Below are 21,090 nucleotides of genomic sequence, written 5' to 3' on the forward strand. Positions count from 1 at the left end.
CACATATTTTATCTGTCAGCTGCTCAGACAACACTGCAGTCAAGAAGGATACACTCTGTCTGGATGGTGTGCTCGCGCAGCCAGCTTACGCGATTGGCTGACGCGCTATGCCTAACTGACGTCACGCCCTGCAGATTATCCATGAACCAACAACGAGGCGAAATAGTTATAAGGAAGCCAGCAGTAAAAAACTTAGTGAAAACTAAATTCTGGATTTTTGCGTGCCAAAACCACGATCTGATAATAAGGCACGCCGTAGTGAAGGACTCTAGATTAATTTCGACCACTTGGGGTTCTTTAACGTGCACCCAACGCACGGAACACGGACGTTTTGGCATTTCACCCCCATCGAGATGCGGCTGCCGCTGCCGGGATTCGAACCCACGTCCTCGGGCTTAGTAGTGCAACGTCATAGCCATTACGCCACCACGGCGGGTTGCAGCGAAGTCCCAAAAGCGCTATAAGAGAAAGTATCAAGAAGCGCTCTCGTCGCTGTGTCTTCTTTTCATTCTTGTCTACTTTTCGCACAGAAATTTCGATATGAGCAGGCAGAAAAAGCCGCGTCTATCCACTTCAGCACAGGGGAGCGCCACCTCCACAAACGAAGACGATTCGGACTAGAGTCGTCACTAAATCAATATTTCTTCTTTATTAAACGAGAGTGCTCGTGCGCATCCGCGAAGGTTTACTCCAACCGATACCCAGGAAACACAGCAGGAATTACTGTTCATACCATTGCCCCAGCTATGGCGTCATTACTTCGCCCTATATGGTCAAAACAGTAACTTTCTTTACAGCGAAAGCCCACAAAAGACATCTAAATCTAGGCGTACGTCATATTTCTGTATGTCACTTACGTGTAGGTATATAAGTACACGTGAAACATAGTAAATCCTGCCCTCCACCGCCGCTTTTTTTTTTTTTTGTAGAAGAATAGACAGTTAACCAGCCTAAAATTAGGCGCTACCTGCCTTTCGTTTTCGTGTCCGTACTATTACCGAGCGAGGCCCTCATTGCTGGTTTCTTTGCAGTTCCAGAAATGTTAATGTGCAAAGTTAGCTTAATATATGCCGGTTATTTGTTAACGAGGCCACACCTTTCGTGTTGACGTTTCACGAGCGCTGAAAAGTAGAGGTGTGAAAACGGCGCAGCGCCCGCAACGCGCTGACGATCTGATGGTCGTGCGTGACTGCGGGGCCGCGCCTTTAGTTGTTATCTGCCTAATAATAACCGAATATTGTAGGTGTGCTCTGCTGTCAAAAACAGGAAAGGAGAAAAAGAAAAGGAAGCAGCAAATGGGGGCTTCCTTCTGGGCTGACAAAACAGAACATGATACGCCATGGAACAGGATCGACGCAGACCACAGAATATTAAAACATACACAAGTAAAAAAACGGAAAGAAAGTATAGTAAGGAGCCCGTGTTCATAAAACGCTCTTACGATAGAAACGTTAGTAGGAGAAAATCCCAGACAATCCTGATACTGGACACATCATTAGCGAAGTTGGGCGGCCAATCAAAATGAGGACTTAGGAACGAAGCTTTGCGAATTCGGCGCCTCGTCTGGGACAGCGAAGATAATTTAGTACGGGTTAGTAAAATAACCATTTTTTTATTTTGGCGGAAAAAAAATCGCTAGACGAAACAAATGAAAGAAAACCATTCTTCTCTCCTACTTTTTTAACGTTCCGACCTAACCACAGGAAAAATGACGCAAGTCGGACATAACGGGTTATGCTGTATTTTCGCGTATCTGCAGCTATTTCTATGCGAGTAAACACCACACAGGTTCCGAAGTTGAGCTCTTCCTCGGTTTCCAACGCGGTGTATACGCGTTTTATATTTTACTGATGAATGTTTTACTACAGCCGAGCAGACTAAAAATAAGTTGCTACAGGAAATTCAATGTGCTACGCGTTGCCACCAGTCTTCTGTTTTTACGCCGTTGCAACTTACCGAGCATCCACTCGCTGTTAACAACTCAGAATGTTCGCCTCCAGCAGTACTCATTCGTTGAATGGTTAGTTTTTCAAGTTTTCCTTTGCTGTCCTTTTAATGAGATTAGCATTCTTAGGGCTCTTCACGCACTTCTCGGGGACTATCTATCTATCTATCTATCTATCTATCTATCTATCTATCTATCTATCTATCTATCTATCTATCTATCTATCTATCTATCTATCTATCTATCTATCTATCTATCTATCTATCTATCTATCTATCTATCTATCTATCTATCTATCTATCTATCTATCTATCTAGTGTCCCGCAAAACTGGGCCTCTGGTTAGTGCATGGTCGAAAGGGTAGCGCGTCGGGCTTCTACACTGAGGGAACAGGGTTCCAAACCAAACATCGGACAAACTTGGGTCACTGGGTACCTGTGCCGCTTTTCAACGAACCTCTTTGACGCCGACATGGGTAACTATAGATGCGGGACTGGGTATGTGGCATGGGTATGTACCGTTCTTGAATGAATCTTTTTCACGCTGACTAGGAGCACTGCGTATGTGCCACTTGGTCTGTGCTGCTTTTCAAGGAACCTCTTCGATACAAGCTTGGGTCACTGGTAATGTGCCAGTAGGCAAGTGCCCCTAGTCAATGAACGTATTTGACGCCAACTTCGATAACTAGGTAATCACCACCGGGAATGTGCCGCTCTATACTGACAAATGTATCCTTTCAATTTTATCCGATGCTCGACGGAATCGAACTCAGCTGCGCCGATAAAGGGCGCAGCAAGTGCACTTGAAAGCAGCGTGCAGTAGGAGGAGTGCAGTGGGAGAGGACCCTGGCTGCATTTCGATCAGCACAATGCACCATTGAAAAACGTTTGAAATTCCTCCCGTGCTGGGCAGAATCAAACGTAGCTCACACGGGTCTTCGAGGACAGCAGCCAGACGCGTTAGCAGGCTGCGCCGCAAATGCGCCACTTTTCTACGAACTTTTTTTCAGGCCAACGCTTTAGCGAGCTGCGCGACGAATGCACAGAGCATGGGCCGCTCTTCAATGAACCTCTCACCAACTTCGGTCATTGAATATGTGCTACTGGGTGTGCGGCCAGAGAGGGAACAACTCTCAGCGTTCACACGCACGCACCAGCATGCCACGCCTCCAGTCTCGGAGGCCATGCTCGAGCTTCTCGGCAGCTGCACTAGATGGCGCGGCATGTCCAGAAAAAAAAAGGCGTGAGAGGAGCCCGCTTGCTGTATGATGCGTTTCTCAGCGCATGCACTAGCACGCCATGTATTTCGGAAACTATGCGCACGCTTCGTGGAGGCGGCGCCAGGTGGCGCAGAGTGTTCACAGGGAAGTTCAAAAAAGAGAGAGAGAGACAAAAAGGGAAGGAAAGACAAGGAGGTTAGCCAGTGTAAGTACCGGCTGGCTACCCTGGGCTGGGGAAACGGTTAAGGGAAGAAAAGGTGATAGAAGAAACAAATAAAAAATAAAGGAAGAAAAATTAGTACAATAACGCGACCCTGCGCCCTACAACGTTCAAAGGTCGGTCGCACAATTCACAAGCCATTAAGAATTTCAGCAGAGACCTCGAGTGCCGAAACTCGTCTGGACCAGTGTCCCATAAGTTTTTCCTCTGTGATGGGGCGATCGTCCAGTTTTTCGAGCGCAGTAGCGAGCACTTTTCTCGCCTCATTGAAACGGGGACAGTCACAGAGGAGGTGCTTGATCGTCTCCTCGCAGCCACAGTTGTCACAAGCAGGGCTGTCGGCCATTACAATGCGGAAGGAATAGGCGTTCGTGAATGCCACGCCGAGCCACAGGCGGCACAGAAGTGTTGCTTCCACTCGTGGTAACCCTGGTGGAAGACGGAGTTGCAGACGTGGATCCAGGCTGTGGAGACGTGCGTTGGTGAATTCACTGGTGTTCCACGGAGTCTGCGTAAGCTCGCGTGCGAGAGAGCGAAGCCTTGTGGCTGCATCTGTTCTCGACAGTGGTATTGATATAATATGGGCACCATCGTGGGCCGATCGGGCAGCGTCATCCACACTGTGATTTCCCGAAATTCCGCAGTAACCCCGTATCCACTGGTAAATGGTGTTGTGCCCCTTGTCGGTTGCGTGATGGTGAAGTAGCTGGATGTCTGCGACTAATTGTACGTTAGGTCCGTGGTTGAAAGGGGACAGCAGGCACTGGAGAGCTGCCTTCGAGTCACAAAAGATGTACCACGACTGTGATCATTTGGGGCCACTAAACTCCAGAGCAGCACGGATAGCTGCCGTCGATGATGCAGCCGCCGATGATGTAATGTGAGACGTCTTGAACTAGATGGTGACAGATTTCGCGGGAATTACCACTGCTCCAGCTGAACTTTTGGAGGAGACAGAACCGTCCGTGTAAACATGGATGCGTTCTCTGTGCTTCTCATGCATGAAGGAAAGCACAGTTTGTTTGAGAGCGAATTATGGTATCGCCGTTTTCTCTTTGATACCAGGAATAGCAAGAAGGGCTTGGATTGGAAGCCCAAAAGAGGAGACCCGTTGCAGTAAACGCCCCACACCTGAGTCGTTTCAACGGTGACAATATGTTATCTCGCTATATTGCTTCAATGCTAAGCGCATTACATTCGACAGTCAACTTGAAATTGGTTCTGGCAATTTTTTTCTTAAAGAAAGGCATTTGCGGGAGCTCAAACATCTATTTAGATTGGTTAATCCAGTAGCTTAACCTAATGTTTACGTTTGGAGATGTAGGTTTTTGGATCAGTTGGTACTTGTTCAAGAATAGAAATAAAAAAAAAAGGTGTTGTATGGGAGTCCTCCTCCTGTGGTCCTTGTTGTGCCTATACTTCTCGCTTGCTCGACTTTTTGATTCCTGAATTAGCTTTCGGTTAACCTTTGAGATCACTAAAAACACCGCTGCGGTGTTTGTGCAACCTTTTGTCCAAGATTAGAAGTGTTTGCGTTGTAGTGCCCCTATTTCATAAGCAATTCCAGCGGAATTGTGCTGTATAGAAATTGTCCGAGCATAAAAATTTCGGATAAAGCTCTACGCTTTCAAGAACCGCTGATGCTGACATTATTAGCTCTCCCTCCTAACAAAATTGGCTTGCTGTGCTCGGATTTCCCAGCGCTAAAATAAGTCCGCTACCTCTACACGCCATTTTAAAACGCAAAGTGTGCAGAACTGTACAGGGGATTTCATTTGCTATGGTCGATAGCGAATAGAAATGACAGCGGTACGTCGCGTCTCTTAACTACAGTGCTGTAGCAGCTTCTAATAGTATTTTTCGAGAGCTTTGCTAACAAACTTCTCGTATGTGTGTATACAAGTAAGCACCAACGAAATTTTGTTGAGGTTAGGAATATAGCTTAAGTTAGTTGAGTGAAAGCCGCAGTTGCGTGTCGATATATGCCACAACAAGTATGGAAGAGCAATATTTGTGTATTGCAGAAGACAAGACCGCAGAAGTGCCGGAGAAATTACTCCTCTGCCGGAGAAATTACTTCGTTGTATTATTATAGGTAGTGAGGTTGACTATCGTGGCTAAGAGCCCTGTGTTAGTGCAGATTCTTTAAATATATTGGGTGAATAAGCCCATCGGAATTGATTGACTGACTGTTTGATTGATTGATTGATTGATTGATTGTGCTTTGCGCCGGAAAGCTATGACATAGGCCGTAGAGGGTGGATTCGGAATCATTTTACCGAACCCCGGCTCTTTAATAGTAAATCCATAAATCAAAGTACAGTAGCACTCTTGCAGTGAAGCCACTTAGGAATACAGTATAGCGTCGAACTCACGATCTCGCGCTCAGCAGGAGAAAGTGACGTTTATAAAGTCAACGCAATAGTCTAAAGGGGCCCTGCAACACTCTTTGAGCATGGTAAGTTAATCATACTAGACGCGAGAGAATGCTTCCTTGAACACCTGAGCAAATTATAACGCAATTCCATGCAGCCGGAAACGTATACAATGCCTCTGTAAAGTTCGGTCACGGTTGCCTATGAGTCCGTCAAACTCTGCGCCATCTATACTGCACATGATGACGCCATGGCACCCTCGTACGACTATTGGCTAGATGTATAACAACGTCACGAACAATATTAACTTTATTAATGGCCACAAGAGTGTCTGCAACGATGCCAATGTTCATGATGCTTTACGTATTAAAATGTTAATAAATAACACTGCGTTCCCAGTGTCCACATAAAAATTCAGCTTTGTACTTCCGGTAGTCGGCGGCCATCGTCTGTAAGAGTCATGGAGGAAGGAAAAATTTAGGAGGGAGCATCGCGCAACGCGATTGAAGCTAAGCGTATCGGCCCAACACGTGATAGTCACGTCTGAACGCGCGGTAAATTTTAGGGCTCCCTCTCTGCCTGCAGCGCTGACGCAGGGCCCCCGAACAAGTGCAAATTGATTCAAAAACCACCGGGCACCAAACGTCTCGGCAAATCTCGATTCTTGCTCCGTGATCTCGACCCAAGAGGTCACGTGTTGGGCCGACACTGAGCAAAGGGCTAGCGTCACGGAGCGTTCTTTTGGCAAGGCTGGCTGCGTGACGTCATGCTATCTCCTAAGTTTTATCTCCTCCATGGCTAGAGTTGTGCCGCCTGCTCTGAAGGGCAAGATTGTGGCGTCACCGAAGCTTTGCTGACCGCTATCGCAGCGCGCGTCTGCGCGTTCCACTGTGTCTTTCGCCTGGTGTGTAGACTTTGTGCACACATAGATTCTCGTGAACGCAGGTAGACGAACAGCAGCGTTTGTCGTTTTCGCAGTTGTCGAACGCCCGTGAGACGTGCTTCACTAGCCTTTCGCTGAAAATGAACGCGGAACTGCGGCGTCGGTGTGCAGTTGGCTGAAAAAGCGGTGAGAGTGGTACAAGTGCACTGCACAGGTTACCACCGCAAGACGAGCAGCTTCGCTTAGCCTAACTGGGCGGCATGCAGCCTCTGAGTTTAGCGCACCGTAGGAGCCAAAACGGGAAGTCGTGGCGTCTAGGTGAACATCCAAAACCAAATTTAAGCTGTGCAACACCGTGACGTTCAGTGGGCGGCGCGTTGTAGGCACCCCCCCCCCCCCCCCCCCCCAATCCGCCGTAGCCTTCGCAGTGCTAGCCGTTGAAGAAAAAGCGGGAGCAGCGCGAAAGGTATGAAAGGCAATCATTGCCGATAACTCTGCTACTACGGATCACATTGAAATAATGTTTGCTGCAAAATAGTTCTGCATTGCTTTCTACCTGTGCTAACATATGAGGCAGAAACTTAGAGGTTAAGAAAGAAGCTCGAGAACAAGTTAGGGACCGCACAAAGAGCGATGGAACGAAAAAGTCAGGCCTAGTGTTAAGAGACAGGAAGAGAACAGTGTGGATCATAGAGAAAACCGGGATATCCGATATTCTTGTTGACATTAAGAGGAAAAAATGGAGCTGGGCAGGCCATGTAATGCGTAGCATGGATAACCGGTGGACCATTAAAGTTACAGAATGGATACCAAGAGAAGGGAAGCGCAGTCTAGGTTGGCAGAAAACCAGATGGGATGATGAAGTTAGGAAATTCGCAGGTGCAAGTTGGAATACGCTTGCGCAAGACAGGCGTAATTGGAGATCGCAGGGAGAGGCCTTCGTCCTGCAGTGGACATAAATATAGGTTGATGATGATAATGACGAGTTCTAAAGTTGTGCCCTTTAATACGAAATGCTATTGGTGACTTCGATAAAAAAGTGTCGCGGGAACCCTTTAGGTGAAATTGATGAACCGGAAAATAAGCCTCTCAAGTGAATGGAATTGAATTGAATTTATTCTGCAACAAGTTTGCGAGGATGACCAGGAGAAAAAGCTGCAGGTTGTAGCTTGAGGAGTACCTGGCCACATCCTACACAGGGTAAAGTAGAGTAGAGCAAGTGGAGTGAGTAGACTAAGCTGCTGAGACTTGTTATAAAGAATATGTCTCGTGTACATAATTGTTCATAATTACTCGGGACATAATAACTCGGAGCCTTTCGCATATTGGCAACCTCACAGGTCTTACAGTCGCTTTGTGAGCTGAATTGTGCAGCGACCTCATCATGTCTTCTCATTTCGTTCTATATAGAGGAGGCTTTTCTTGCACCAAACGCATCTTATATAGCACAAAGCCTGTCCACTCTGCTTTATAGCGTCATGCTACTAGGCCCAAAATTTACATTGCCAAGCCCGGTGTGACGAAAGGGCTGACGTCAAAATCCCTGCGGCTTACTCGGGAGAGAGAGAAAACTTATTAGAGGCCTGCTGCCTTGGGAGTATCCTTATTAGATTCTGCACCAGTAGAGCCTGGTAACATGCCGTCATGGATCGATGTGCCGAGTCCTTGCGCTATCTATGAGGCGTTGCTCGACCACGCATCCCTACAGAGGGAGACCGTGCTGTCCAGCTCAGACCTGCGTGACAAGCAACAGCTGGCATGACAGGCAGCCAAAGCCACCGAAGTCCAGGAATTTGCAGCAGTTTTGTAATCTACCATACAGGAAACCAATCATCAAAGTTTTAGCTTACCTTAGTCGAGATTTATTTTTTTGAAATAATAGAGATAAAAAAATTATTTCGCGCTTCCTTGCAATGAATCGTTCACAAGGAGCAATCGTCCACAAGGAGCAATTTTATAAAGGTCTCATAGGCCTAATATGAGGCCCCAAACGTTCACAAGAGACCATATTTCTTTCTCTTTGTAGGGGCGCAGTAAACGATATTGCACCGTAATAGTGGCATCATTCCCCGCTTAATACGCTTGACCGCATAACACGGCTGTAACAAACAGCGTGCTTTCAGAAACTACAAATACATTCGAAATAATCAGAATAAACCCTGTATACTGCACAAATTTTATCGAGTTAGCTTTATTAATAACAAAAATAGACCTTTGAGGCGCTCCTCACCTTAAAGAGTATTATTGCGATAGCAATTATATGGACACTCAAAAGCAGATTTCTGCCGTCGGCGTCGCCGTCGCCGTCGGCGTCGCCGTCGCCGTCGCCGTCGCCGTGAGGTTCCGTATGACGTCATTTGGAGATGAAATCGTCGCCGCGCGCCGAACGCTGTATGTGCGAGTGAAAGGGCGCGAGGGGCGCGTCTTTCACGGGGAGTGAACGCACGGCGGAGAACAAACGCGCGTTCTGCGCCGTGCTCGCTTAAGGGCTGCAGAAGTAGGCGTCTCTTTTCTCCTTTACAATCACCATATATGTAGAGCAAACGCGCCTTCTTCGGACACGCGAGAGGCCGTGGGGGAGGGGGAGGGAAGGGAGGCGACGTTTAGCTGCGGCACCAAGTGCCTATTTATATCAGAGGCTCCAGCAACAGTCACCAACGCCGCACGCATTTTGAGCTAACGCGGGCAAAACGCCGATGGCGTCGACAGCAGTTCTGCGTGTTGTTGCTACCAAAGCCGCTCACCTTACTTCGTATGACATTGCTGTGTTGCTATCGCATTCATTGCTTCGCCCTTAGGGCGAAACTGTGACATTTTTTTTAGGTTACCGGTTAAAGATCAAGAAGGTAACGAAGACACAGCGCTGAATTTGTGAACAAATTGGAGGACACTTAAGCTTGGCCTTTACGCGATAGCATTCAAAGATCGCTGACTACTTCTCACACTTCCCGGCAACTGCAGCTTATGTAACCGCAATGTTTACCGGGAAACGCTGGCGGCGAACGCTATGCACGAAGGCGAGCTTTTTGGTAGAAACGTGGCGTCTTGCATGGGCCGATCTCCTGTTACTGTTTCGCACTTTTAGTAATATTTCAGTATGAGAAGATTTAACATAAAAGGCACGCGCTGTCGGTGTTTTGTTTCAAGACATTTGTTTGTGAGCTGTCATTATCAACATTCGGAGGAATAGCTTTGTCAAGAATGTAAGACAAGGTATGAGCAACTTTAGTGGTGAAATAGTATGTCAATGCAGTCAAACCCGAAAATCGCTTTAACATAGCTAAAATGTTATCCATCCCTGTGCTGGGGCCAAATGAGTAGCGAGGAATAACAATTTGTTTATCGATGAGTGCCATAAAGCTCCACTTTCCACTTTGTTCATTTCATGGTAATAATATTAAGTGCTGCCATTTCCGAGTTTTTATTGCGATAGCAATTATATGGACACTCCAAAGCAGATTTCTGCCGTCGGCGTCGCCGTCTCCGTCGCCGTCGCCGTGAGGTTCCGTATGACGTGAATGGAGATGAAATCGTCGCCGCGCGCCGCCGAACGCGGTATGTGCGAGTGAAAGGGCGCGAGGGACGCGCGCTTTCACGGGGAGTGAACGCACGGCGGAGAACAAACGCGCGTTCTGTGCCGTGCTCCCTTAAGGGCTGCAGAAGTAGGCGTCTCTTTCCTCCTTTACAATCACCATATATGTAGAGCAAACGCGCCTTCTTCTGACGCACGAAAGGCCGGGGGGGGGGGGGGGGGGGGGGGGGGCAGGGAAGGTAGGCGACGCTTAGCTGCGGCACCAAGTGCCTATTTATATCAGAGGCTCCGACAACAGTCACCAACGCCGCACGTATTTTGTGCGAACGCGGGCAAAACGCCGACGGCGTCGACAACAGTGCTGTGTGTTGCCGGTGCTGCTGCATGTCCAAGTTTGTACAGCGGATAAAACTACTATCCTTACTCCGTATAGCTCTCTACTAAGTTGCTATCGCAATTGATGCTTCGCCTTTCGGGTGAAACTGCGACAACTTTTTTCCATTTTTTTCTCTTCCTTTCATTTCTTCTTATATAATAAACATGTAGTAGCACGCCAGGTCTTTTGCTCGGCTGACGTCTCCACCTGTCATTAAAATATATCTGCCAAGACTGGCGCACGCATTCTGACATACTGGTTAATGTATACGGTTTCCTTGTGATACACTGTTGGAATACTCAAGTTACATGCACAGTGGATGTGCTATGAGGTGTGAATAAAGTAAGATGGTCGTGCGTGTTCAAGAGACTACTGCCTATGGGCCAGCCGTGTGTCACACCGCAGCACGAACGTTCTGAGCAGCTTAGCTCGCAGGACCAAAATGCCATATTTCATATCTTTTTTCGTTTACTGCGTAGACGCTGACTTCGACATTGTAATCTGAAATATTACATTGCGAGCACTTCCCATAAACGAAACTTCAAGTACAGTTAGGAGGAACATCCACGTCGGGAGATTTTAAATACACCGGAATTAAGAAATAGTTGTTGTTCGGCACCGACTTGACCAATTTTGGTGACATTTCTCGCAATAAAACATAAAAATGGGCGGAGTATTTAGAGCAGGTTTGTTTTTAATTTACCGATCAATATGTTCAAGAAAAATTCGCGCGAAGCGGCAAATAATTTATAACTTCGCACATGAATTTTGCAGGTCTGTCACTCAGCAATAAAAACTGATATCACAATTATGTAATATGGACCTATTACGACACCTAAAGCTGACAAAATGAATTAGTTATACACTGCTCTGAAATGTACCACACATTTTATTTAAGTTTTCGCAGATGTATATCTTTCACAAAGTTTTCAAGCTAATCCAGCCTTTTTGTCACCCTTTAACAATCTAAGGAATACAATTTGCAAAACTGTAATATGTTTTTTTTTCTGGTACAGACTTACGGAGTTTCAAAACTCTGTGCTTCAAGCTTTCTTAATTTTTACCTACATTTTGCCACTGCTAGAAAACTTTTTGAGACCTTAAGTCTGGCCGGCCTATTCTTAGTCACGTTTCTAATTTCTGCGAATACGGGATTTAAAACGAAGAAGAATTCTCATCGGCCAACCGCTTATAACCGACTTCACTGAAATCAGTTATGCTTACGAGAAAATAACTAATAAATAATAACAGTAATAAAAATAATACAGACTGCTGAAAGGAGAATTTTCATTAATAGAGCACGTGCTATTAGCGCAGTCACAGATGTCCAATGAGAAACGCTCCTCACGAACGAGAAACATTGTGAAAACGGCGCCGGATATATTCGAAGGAAAAAAAATCGTATTCGACTGTCATAGCTCAAGTTTTCTCTAAGACATAGCTTTAGTTCGGTCCTGTCTCCGACCTCCTAATTCGTATATACCATGAGCAAATATGAAGTACAGTAATTAGGCAAGCGCTGGACTGACGTTAATGAAAACTGTCGTATTTTAATAAAAAGGAAACCGAATAATAAATTATGTGAGCAATAGAACCAGAATTTCAATTTTGGCTATACCTGGCTCTTGCAAAATTTATTAGAACGAAAAACAACCCGAAACTCATCATCAAACATAGTAAGATTACAGCTCTCGAAGCGGCTGGCAAATGTCGCACTGTACTGCTAGATGTGGTCAACAAAAGGTTCCCACGTTTATTTACGGCTGATTTGAAGCAGATACCTCGATTTCTCAAATTTTGCTAACCTTCGCTTCTAACAAAATAATTGTATGCGCTGCAAAGGCGCGCTGTTTGTGAGCTTTGTGCTCTTTAGACACCCTAGAACGAGCTGTCTACAGCATATGATTGTTTGTTTTTGTTGAAAGTAACAGATAAGCCGTAAACTTCTTTCAAATGTTTGAAATATTGAGATACAGCCAAAATTTATTTAGATAAGTGCAGATGAAACTTCAAATTAAACTTCCCTAACCATCGAGCCTACCATACAAAATTTTAATTTAAAGAAAAAATTTTGCTGAGGTTTCTTCATAGGTTACCAAAAGAGAGCTCATTCTCACTTTCAGACATGGTATTTATTGGAAAAGTCTTGTTGGCTTCCTACTGAAGCGTCCTATTGAGCCCTGCGTTCATAATTCAAAGCAGTGTGAATTGATTTTGTACAGAGTCAAATTTCCTCAGACGGATCGCTTAGGAGAAAAAAAGGTGAGGGAAATTGTCCGAACAATTCACGAAAATGATTGATTTGTGCCGCGTGTAAGCATTTCCTTTCTTTCATTTTAATTTACACATTCTTAACTAAGACAATGTAATGTCAATCGCAGTGACTTGCGGCCACAATAAAGCATCCCTCGCACTAACTTGTAACTTCAGCGATTTCACAAACAGCGATACCCAATCCCTTCGTGAATGTCTTAAACAAAACATCACGATCTTGCCTCGTTCGAAATAGCAATGGCTCTGCTTGTAAATGTCTGTCATCTAGATAAATGTATGTTTCCCTTTTTTGTGTACAGCGGTATGCTTGATGTTTTCACTACCCTAGGTAGGCACGGCCTATTTTTGGCAGACCTCTCGACAGAGCGTGTCGAACAACGGCCAGAGGAAATTTAACGAACACCTTCGACGCGTGTCCACAGTGGCGTTTACATGAATGCAACATGTGGCGCATTGCGTCTCATTTCTATTCCCTCGAATTCGTGTAAATGGCGATAATGTGCTAGGAAGACGAATAGCATATTGATGCGACAGGAGAGGGTAGTTCGAGACGAGGTAAGTCATCTCACGTGGTGCAGGTAAACGCAGTCGTACCGCATTGAGGGAGAGAGATGGGGCGTATGCTCCTCCCCTCTCCCGCGTAGCGCCAATCGGCGAAAACGGGTTCCAGTTTGCTTCGAACGAAGGGGAATGCGGCCGCATGTAAACGTTGTGGCATGGTAATTACCGTGATGCGCAAACAATGCGACACGCTACGGTGGTATGCATGTCAACGTGGCCCATGTCAGCACTCGCGACGTCATTTATCGGCCCTACTTTCTTTTCTCGCCGTGTCATATTTCATTTTAACATTGTGTATACGGTGTCTAACATTTCACCATACTGTTCGCGGTTGATGCTGGAATCCTTGCACATATACTCTTGATCGAAATTCCAGGTTCACTTCAAGGTTTCTTACTTTATTCCCTCTTTCCTCAAGCTTATATCATTTGGGTGTCGTATTTTCAAGAAACCGTTGCGGACCGTAGCTGACCAGTTGCATGTCTTAACACCCTCTCGGGCTTCCTTTATATTTATTACAGAGTATTTGGGAGGTTATGGCGCCTTGACGCCACGCCCGAGCGGCTTAATTTTTATTTTCCAGACATCTCTACAACTGCGGCGTTTCAAATTCAGCTTCCACTAAATGTAAGCGAACCAGCTAATCGTGAATTCGAGACGCGGTACTGAAATCGTACCGCATATTTTGAATATAATAGGTCATTTCACATTCGTAACTGCTCCAGCTTTGCTTCCTTAATATTCGATACTGACAACGCAATCTCAGACCTCTGAGTTTATCATTAATTTGACTGGGGTGCTTAGTGGTCCTCTGCTTAGCAGCAGCTAGAATTTGTTACCACTAAACAAGCAGGCGTGTAACTTTTTGAGCACAACGAACTTTCCGGGTTGTGCTTTAGGATTTACTGACGCGATAAGAGGATTCGCGATTTCTCGGATTAATCACTATGAGACAAGAAAAGCTACAGGGCAGAATATCATGATGATCATGATGAGAGTCATGATGATGATGATGATCAGGATATCTTGGGCAGAATAAACACGCACTAAGTGTTACAACGCCCTTCTTCAAAACTATGTCAATATAAATTGCGTCTGGAATGAATATTTATATTTTATGTTTCAATGCCTGGACAATACATATTTTTGGGTTCGCTTGTGTCATATTTAGCATGGTCCCTCCCACCACACCAAAAAAAGGAGAAATAGAGAAAGATAAAACAAAATATATAGTGCTTCGTGTCCGGAAATATCTCGGGTGAACGCTTACAGTTCCAACGGTTAGCAGTGTCCTTAACTACATGTAAAGCACTTAAAAAAAAACAGCAGCTATTCTGCTTACATAAAAATTCTATAGATAGCTTAAGCTGACGACAACATTGTCAATACCGTTATTTCCTTTGCCGCAGCATAAAAAAAGAAGCAGCCGCGTTTGCTGCGCATGACGTGAATGCTCTTTATTGCTGCTTGGTGCTATATGCCGTCTATTACAAGCGGGACACTTTATTTTTGTACTTGAGGTCCCAACGAAGAAATCATCCTCTTCCATGTCTTTCCCTTCTGACTTCTGCATACATTGCTACGAAGCCCTTCATTGTGATCGTTGCTAACAAATAAGGTGAACTATCGCCATCGCAAAACCAAAACGAGAATCTGGCTTCCCCGCATGCTCTTGTACTATGATAGAAAGCCACAGTTACAGTGCTACACGCTGACAGTTTTTCTCTCGCTCTCTTTCTTTTGTTTATTTATTTACCATTTTTTTAGAGTGGGGCATAAAAACCAAAGCACGCCGAGCCTTGACCCAGTTTCGTATAATCTCGCCTGTTACTCCTTTCTCGGCGTGCATATTAGCTGCAGCATCAAAAAAAAAATCAATGCCACACTGCGTTCTTCCATGTTTTGGCGCCGCCAGCCCGTTCGCTCGTGCATCAAGTCGCACGAAAATAACGCGCTTCATTTTCACCTAACTTACCCGGCAGCGTACGTGACTTGTTTCCTGCAGCAGTTACGAAGGGAGACCAACGTGTGTTTGCGCGGAAACCAACGTGAGGTCCATGCAAAGATCTCGGCCGGAGTGTACATTCGTAAGGTGCCGGCGTCTTGTTTACGTTCGAGACGAAAAAAAAAAACACTTTCAAAGAAAAAAAAAACGAATGACAGGAACCTCTCTAACACCCTTTTCCATCTTATCCTATGAGAGGCAATTTTCGACTAAGAGTGTCGCAGTGTGGAAACGCAACTATGATGCGGTTGCGCGTTAAAGAGTCAGCGAAGCATCGCGCCTGACCTTTACACCCATTCTTCGGGACCGCCCCACTGCGTCAGTGTCGACGAGCGAGCGCTTACGGCTCGTGTCTCGGCAAATAAAATCCCTGTCTTTCATAACCAATCAGCGCGTGAAGACGGGCGAGCGAGGTATCAAAGGAGAATGACAAAAACAAATTAATTTTTAAAAATGAGGGAAAGTACTCGAAGCGCAGCCCTGGAGGCAAATCCGAAGAGAGCTCGCCGTAGCGAAGCACTTACTTCGTCGAGCGCTGTCATCTGCTGCTCGGTGAGGTCTCCTACGCGGCCGCTCATCGTGGAACCGTTTCTGCTTGCGACGTCGGTGACGACGATGCCAATGGAAGGAACAGGACCGCGGGTCTCGGTTCTCTCTCGTCTCCGGAGCTCCGACGGGGTCGCACTTCGGGAAGCGAAGTCGCGAAAACGCCGGTTTCTTCGAGGACTGGCGGAGCGATGGGCTACTACGACACCATTGCGACTCCGCGTGCAGGAGAGGAAGCGCGACTAACACAGAGGCACACACGGGCTCGGGTTCCGAGACACGAACGCGGAAAACCGCAGAGGAGGAGAGAGCGAGAAACTGCGGCGCGCGCCGTCTCTGCGCAGGCGCGAGTTTGCAGCGCCTCGCACGGACGACGGCGGCGAAAGAGCAGACGACCGCAGAATAACGTTTGTTGGCGCAGAGCACGGACAACCGCCGTTTGTCTGGATACGGAGCTAACTGAACAATGCAGAACTCCTAAAAACGCCGAACTCTCCAAACACTTCGGTTGCGAGAGTCGAATATTTACGCTTTATAAACCGGCATCCTAATAGGCGAGCTAAAATAGGAACAACTACGAAGCGCAGCGTAAATATTGGTAAGGAAATAAACTAACACTTAGTACAACTGGCGATGTTCATGAACATCGCCAGTTCATGATGTTCATGAACACCGCGTGGCGTTGAACATCGCCACGCGGTTCCTGCACCCAATAAAGGAATTTACTCGTCACTCGGTTTCCCGTAAAAATCAGACTCGTTGACCTTTTGGGTCTATTGAAAACGCGCGTTGTTCACTTTTGTGCAGGCATTATGGAGCGAAACGAACTCGCAGACTTGACAAAGAGTATTATGGCACAGGCGCCCATTTCCTGTCTAGCGCCACGCTTGCTTTTCTACCATTGAAAAGTACAAAGTCAAATACAAAGAACTAAGACAGCGCGGTCGAAGTCGGAGCTATATTTAGAACGGGGTGAACCCTTTCGCTGCTTTCGCGGTGCTAATTTTGGGAACAGGTTCGTCTGCGTTTTAAGTTCTTTTACGCCCTAGAAGACTTTTCATTTCTTTTCTTTCTTTTTTGCGCTTAAAAAAACATTACGGGATGATTTCTTCAGCAATGCTCATTCTAGCTTACGCTGCATTAAAAAAAAAACGTTTCTTGTAGTTAGGAGAAGCAGAAAACTAACTTGACAAACTTCTTCTGGTATGTGTGAACTACATTGCGTGCGGTAGCCGTTTCTGATGCCTGACTCCTTCTTTAAAAAAAAATGAAAGTCTTAGAGACTAAGAGTTCTCAGCAAACGTGTGTCCCCTCGAGACCACATTTCATCAGACATTGTGATAAAAGTATGAATGTAATAAGCTTTATTTTGCCTAGTCCCACGGGTCCACACAGTTTCCCATATAGATCTTGTGTATATACCAGTATCTACCGCTCCAACAGCACTTGTCGCAACTGTTATTTATAATCGTAACGCTCACATTTATTCGGATCAAAGTGAAGCTTCTCGTGCAACATCAAGGGTCTTGTATTGCTGCGCCATCTATCAGCACGCAGGAGAACCTGACTACAATCGAGTACGCGCGGAGATTTGATCGCGTTTGATGGATCGTGTGACCTCTATTCGCAAAGGAAAAAGAAAAAAAAGAAAAAGAAAAGAGCTTGTGTCTTCTGATTGCCAGCACTAATATATACCTGTAAACCATACTCTGCTCTTCATGATCTGCCGAGGGATTTAGTCAGAATTAGGCACAACATCGCTCAACTGTTTTCGCACCTTATGTTTTCTCCCCCTTTGGCTACTCTTTCTCTACGTGCTAGCATGTAAAAAAAGAAGCCAGCTTTACAGGCGAAGTTGGTGCTAAAGGTGTGATGCCAAGTTCAGAAAGCCCTTCCCCTGTCGAAGAAATGGTGGTAAGCGAAGCTTGTCCTGTGCTTCTTCCGTGTTCCCCCGAACGAATTGCACCGACGAGTACCACGTTGTGCTCGAACCACAACCGGTCACACGCACTGCAGCTGGCTCCGATGTTCCGGTCGAGAAACTCTCGTTGAATCCTGGCCGTCGCACCGGGGAAGTTGGCGCTAGCGTTGCCGAGGCGTGCACCGCCGTTGTCGGGTTCCTAGAATGCTAGACGACGCTGACATTCGGTCTCAACATCGCGCTCCCTCAACTCGGGGTCCGCGGCTCTTCTCTGACGTTTCGCCTGGGCTTCGGAAGCCCTCGCGTTGGAATCGGCAAGTCGACGACGAGCCCTATCCCGAGCGCGTTCATTCTGGTTGGATTTCCATGAAATTTCTTCAAAATTAAATCTGTCCGTTACGTAAGACAATGAATGACTCATATACCCCCTAAAGCAATGGTTCATACCCGCGTATACGCGGCCTCCCCATTACGACGGCAGAAGAGAAGTGAAATTCTACGCTGGAATGATTAACGGCAACGCAGCCAGCTGTGGAAACAGGCAACGACAACGAACGTGGAAGCAGTGTCACGAGCGCGTGCTTGGAACGAGTCCATGGCGACCACCTGTGCAGCTCTTAGAGCAGCTTATTTTTTCAAGCGAAATTTGTATTGCCTCACATGTGTCGGTGGTGGTAGTGGTGGGGTCACGCTAAAAAGTGGGCCGATCCTGGGGATAGTGCAGAAATGGTCCAAGCTCAATGGCACACACCCCTGTCATGTGGGCTGATCCTGGTGACAGTGCAGAAAGGATCCAATCTCAATGGCACATACACCTGAGGGCTCGGGTACCTGTAACGCGCCCTTTTTTTATTATATTGTATTTAGGAGATGTTGGCGCCTTTAATTGGCGCCGGCTACTCCTTTTCACATAGAGGTATGAAAGAAAAAAAAATAATGAACCTACACGCATTAAAATTAAATGTCAACTCCAAATCACAATAACACAAAGTCCAGTCCACATAAGTGCACTAATACCACACTAATACTGAAAGTCAACTCACTCAGAAACACAGCAACACAAAGTTCAGTCACAAAGGCGCATTAAATTATACACAAAATCCAGTCACATAAGTACGCTAATGTCACACTAAAACTGAAAGTCCACTCAGAAAAAGGGCACACAAAGTTCAGTCACATATCTGCACTAAAGTAAACACAAAGTCCGGTCACGTAATTATACTAAAGTCACGGCACATAAGATAGCATGGATTCGATTCAAAGGAAACTACATGAACCCAGGTGTCGAATTGACCATAGAGTGAGTTTATCACAGATAAACACTCTTTTCAATAGTTTCCGAGAATATTGCTCGCTTCTAGAAATCTGTGGAGGGCCATATTAACGCTCGTCTTTGCAACGAATATGTTGGCCAAGGACCTAATATCTTCCTGAGGCTGAAGGGCCTGCGGTCTAATGTCTCTAAATAACGTGCTAAACGTTGTCTGTGTGTATCGTGTCGCGGACATTCTAACATAAGATGCTGCACATCCTCATCCGCGTGGCCACAAGTACATTCCGGACTATAAGCTCTTGAAATTTTTTGTAAAAAATGTTTTGTGTACGCGGTACCGAGCCGCAGACGGTGAATGAGTGTTTCGAAGGCTCTGGTTGTATTTAATGTGGACGGGATTTTGAATTGAAGTGCAGGGTCCATGTGAAAAAAAATAACGCGCCCTTGAACTACCCTTGTCACACGTGGGACACAAAGAGACAAAATCACCAGCCCTTACCCTGTCGAGAAAATGGGGGTAAGCGAAGCTTGTCGTCAGATTCTAGCGTGTCGATTCTAGCGTGAGAGCTTCCGAAGACCAGGTGAAACGTCAGCGAAGAGCCACCAACCCCGAGTTTAGGGCAAACGAAGCGGAACGCCTCCGACAGCGCCATCTTACCACAAGCTTCGCTTAGCACCCTTTTCTCGACAGGGGAAGGTCTGGTGATCTTTAGCGTTACATCACCGGCCCAGGCTTGAAAAATATTTTTTCGGTAAAGAGCAAGAACACAGATTATTAGCGCATCTCATTAGAACATTTTCTTGACAAAGCGACATTTATGTAATGTATAAAAAGTTTTGATAATTTTTAGCTTAAAAATTGTTAGCAAATGTCAATGTCACGCCAGAATTTGTAACCTAAATTAGTTCACCATAACGAAACAATTTATGGCAGTGATATAGAAGAGGCATTGATCTGTACAATAAGTGAAAACTAATGAGATCTGAAGAATGCTCGGAGCGTAATGATAAATAAAAATATGCTTTTCTGATAGGTATGCCTTCCCAGAATGTGAAGTCGTATCAGAAGTTGTCGTACAGTTTTATTTTAACAGCGGAACTGTTTAAGCCGGGCGTAATGTGTCTGCTGAACCCAGAAATGTGGGCTGATCTGGCGGTAGTGCAGAAAGGGTCCAAGCGAAATGGCACATACCCCTCTGAACTAACGAAGGTGTTAACAGCGGAGCTGTTTAAGCTGACCGTCAGTCCGTAACACGCAAACAAAAAAACCTCGCTGAGCGATGACGTCACTTGCGTTGCCTAGCAACCGCTGGAACAGTTGTGCATAGCCTAGCAAGACTCCGTGCCGCTTCGCTAGACCTCCGCCAAGCTCCGCCCACCTGCCTAGACACTGCGCGCAGCGCATAGCTGAGTTGAATCATGACGTTCCGTGAGATGGGTTGGACGGTGGGGCTTGACTGTGACGTCAGCGGCAGTTTGCCATACGTAGCGATGGGGAGGCTGAGCAATATCCGCACTCCCGAGGAGGAGGCCACTTACCGGGAATCACGTCGCGCGGCCAGGCGAGAATGCGATCGACAGACGCCGAGAATTTCATAGCAGATCCTCGATAAAAAAAACTTGTAATACGATTAAAAGCTTGATATAACTTGCCAAAACTTAGGAAAGACTATTGAAAAATTGGGAAAATCTTAGCAAAGGCCGGGACTGCAGTCCCTAGATATTTTTTTGCTTTCTTGAAGTAGCGACAAGCTTTGAAGTGTCGCCGACGAATTTCATTGGGCGGCTATAATTCCGGCAGCCATGTTCTTCCTAACGCGGTTCACTTGCACGTACGAACGCAAGTACTTGCACGCTGCTGCGAGCAGCGTAGATAGCAGCGGCCGTTGACGGGCGCACGCTATCTAGGAAGATAATGGCGGCCGATGGAGTTGATGTTGCTACTTAAAAAAGAGCAGGA

At 46.1% G+C, this 21,090-nt stretch overlaps 1 protein-coding gene across 1 annotated transcript in view; it reads right to left on the minus strand.

Moving 5' to 3' along the window:
* Positions 1-16,215, minus strand: part of LOC119444825 (SEC14-like protein 2) — a 95,766-nt gene extending 79,551 nt beyond the window's left edge. The window contains exon 1 of the mRNA XM_049664754.1: positions 15,915-16,215. Within this exon, the coding sequence (XP_049520711.1) occupies positions 15,915-15,968 (54 nt within the window). The 5' untranslated portion in view covers positions 15,969-16,215. The remainder of the gene's footprint in view (positions 1-15,914) is intronic.
* Positions 16,216-21,090: the final 4,875 nt, after the last annotated feature.

This window comes from Dermacentor silvarum, chromosome 3 (genome assembly GCF_013339745.2).
Source record: "Dermacentor silvarum isolate Dsil-2018 chromosome 3, BIME_Dsil_1.4, whole genome shotgun sequence".
NCBI classification, from domain to species: Eukaryota; Metazoa; Arthropoda; class Arachnida; order Ixodida; family Ixodidae; genus Dermacentor; species Dermacentor silvarum.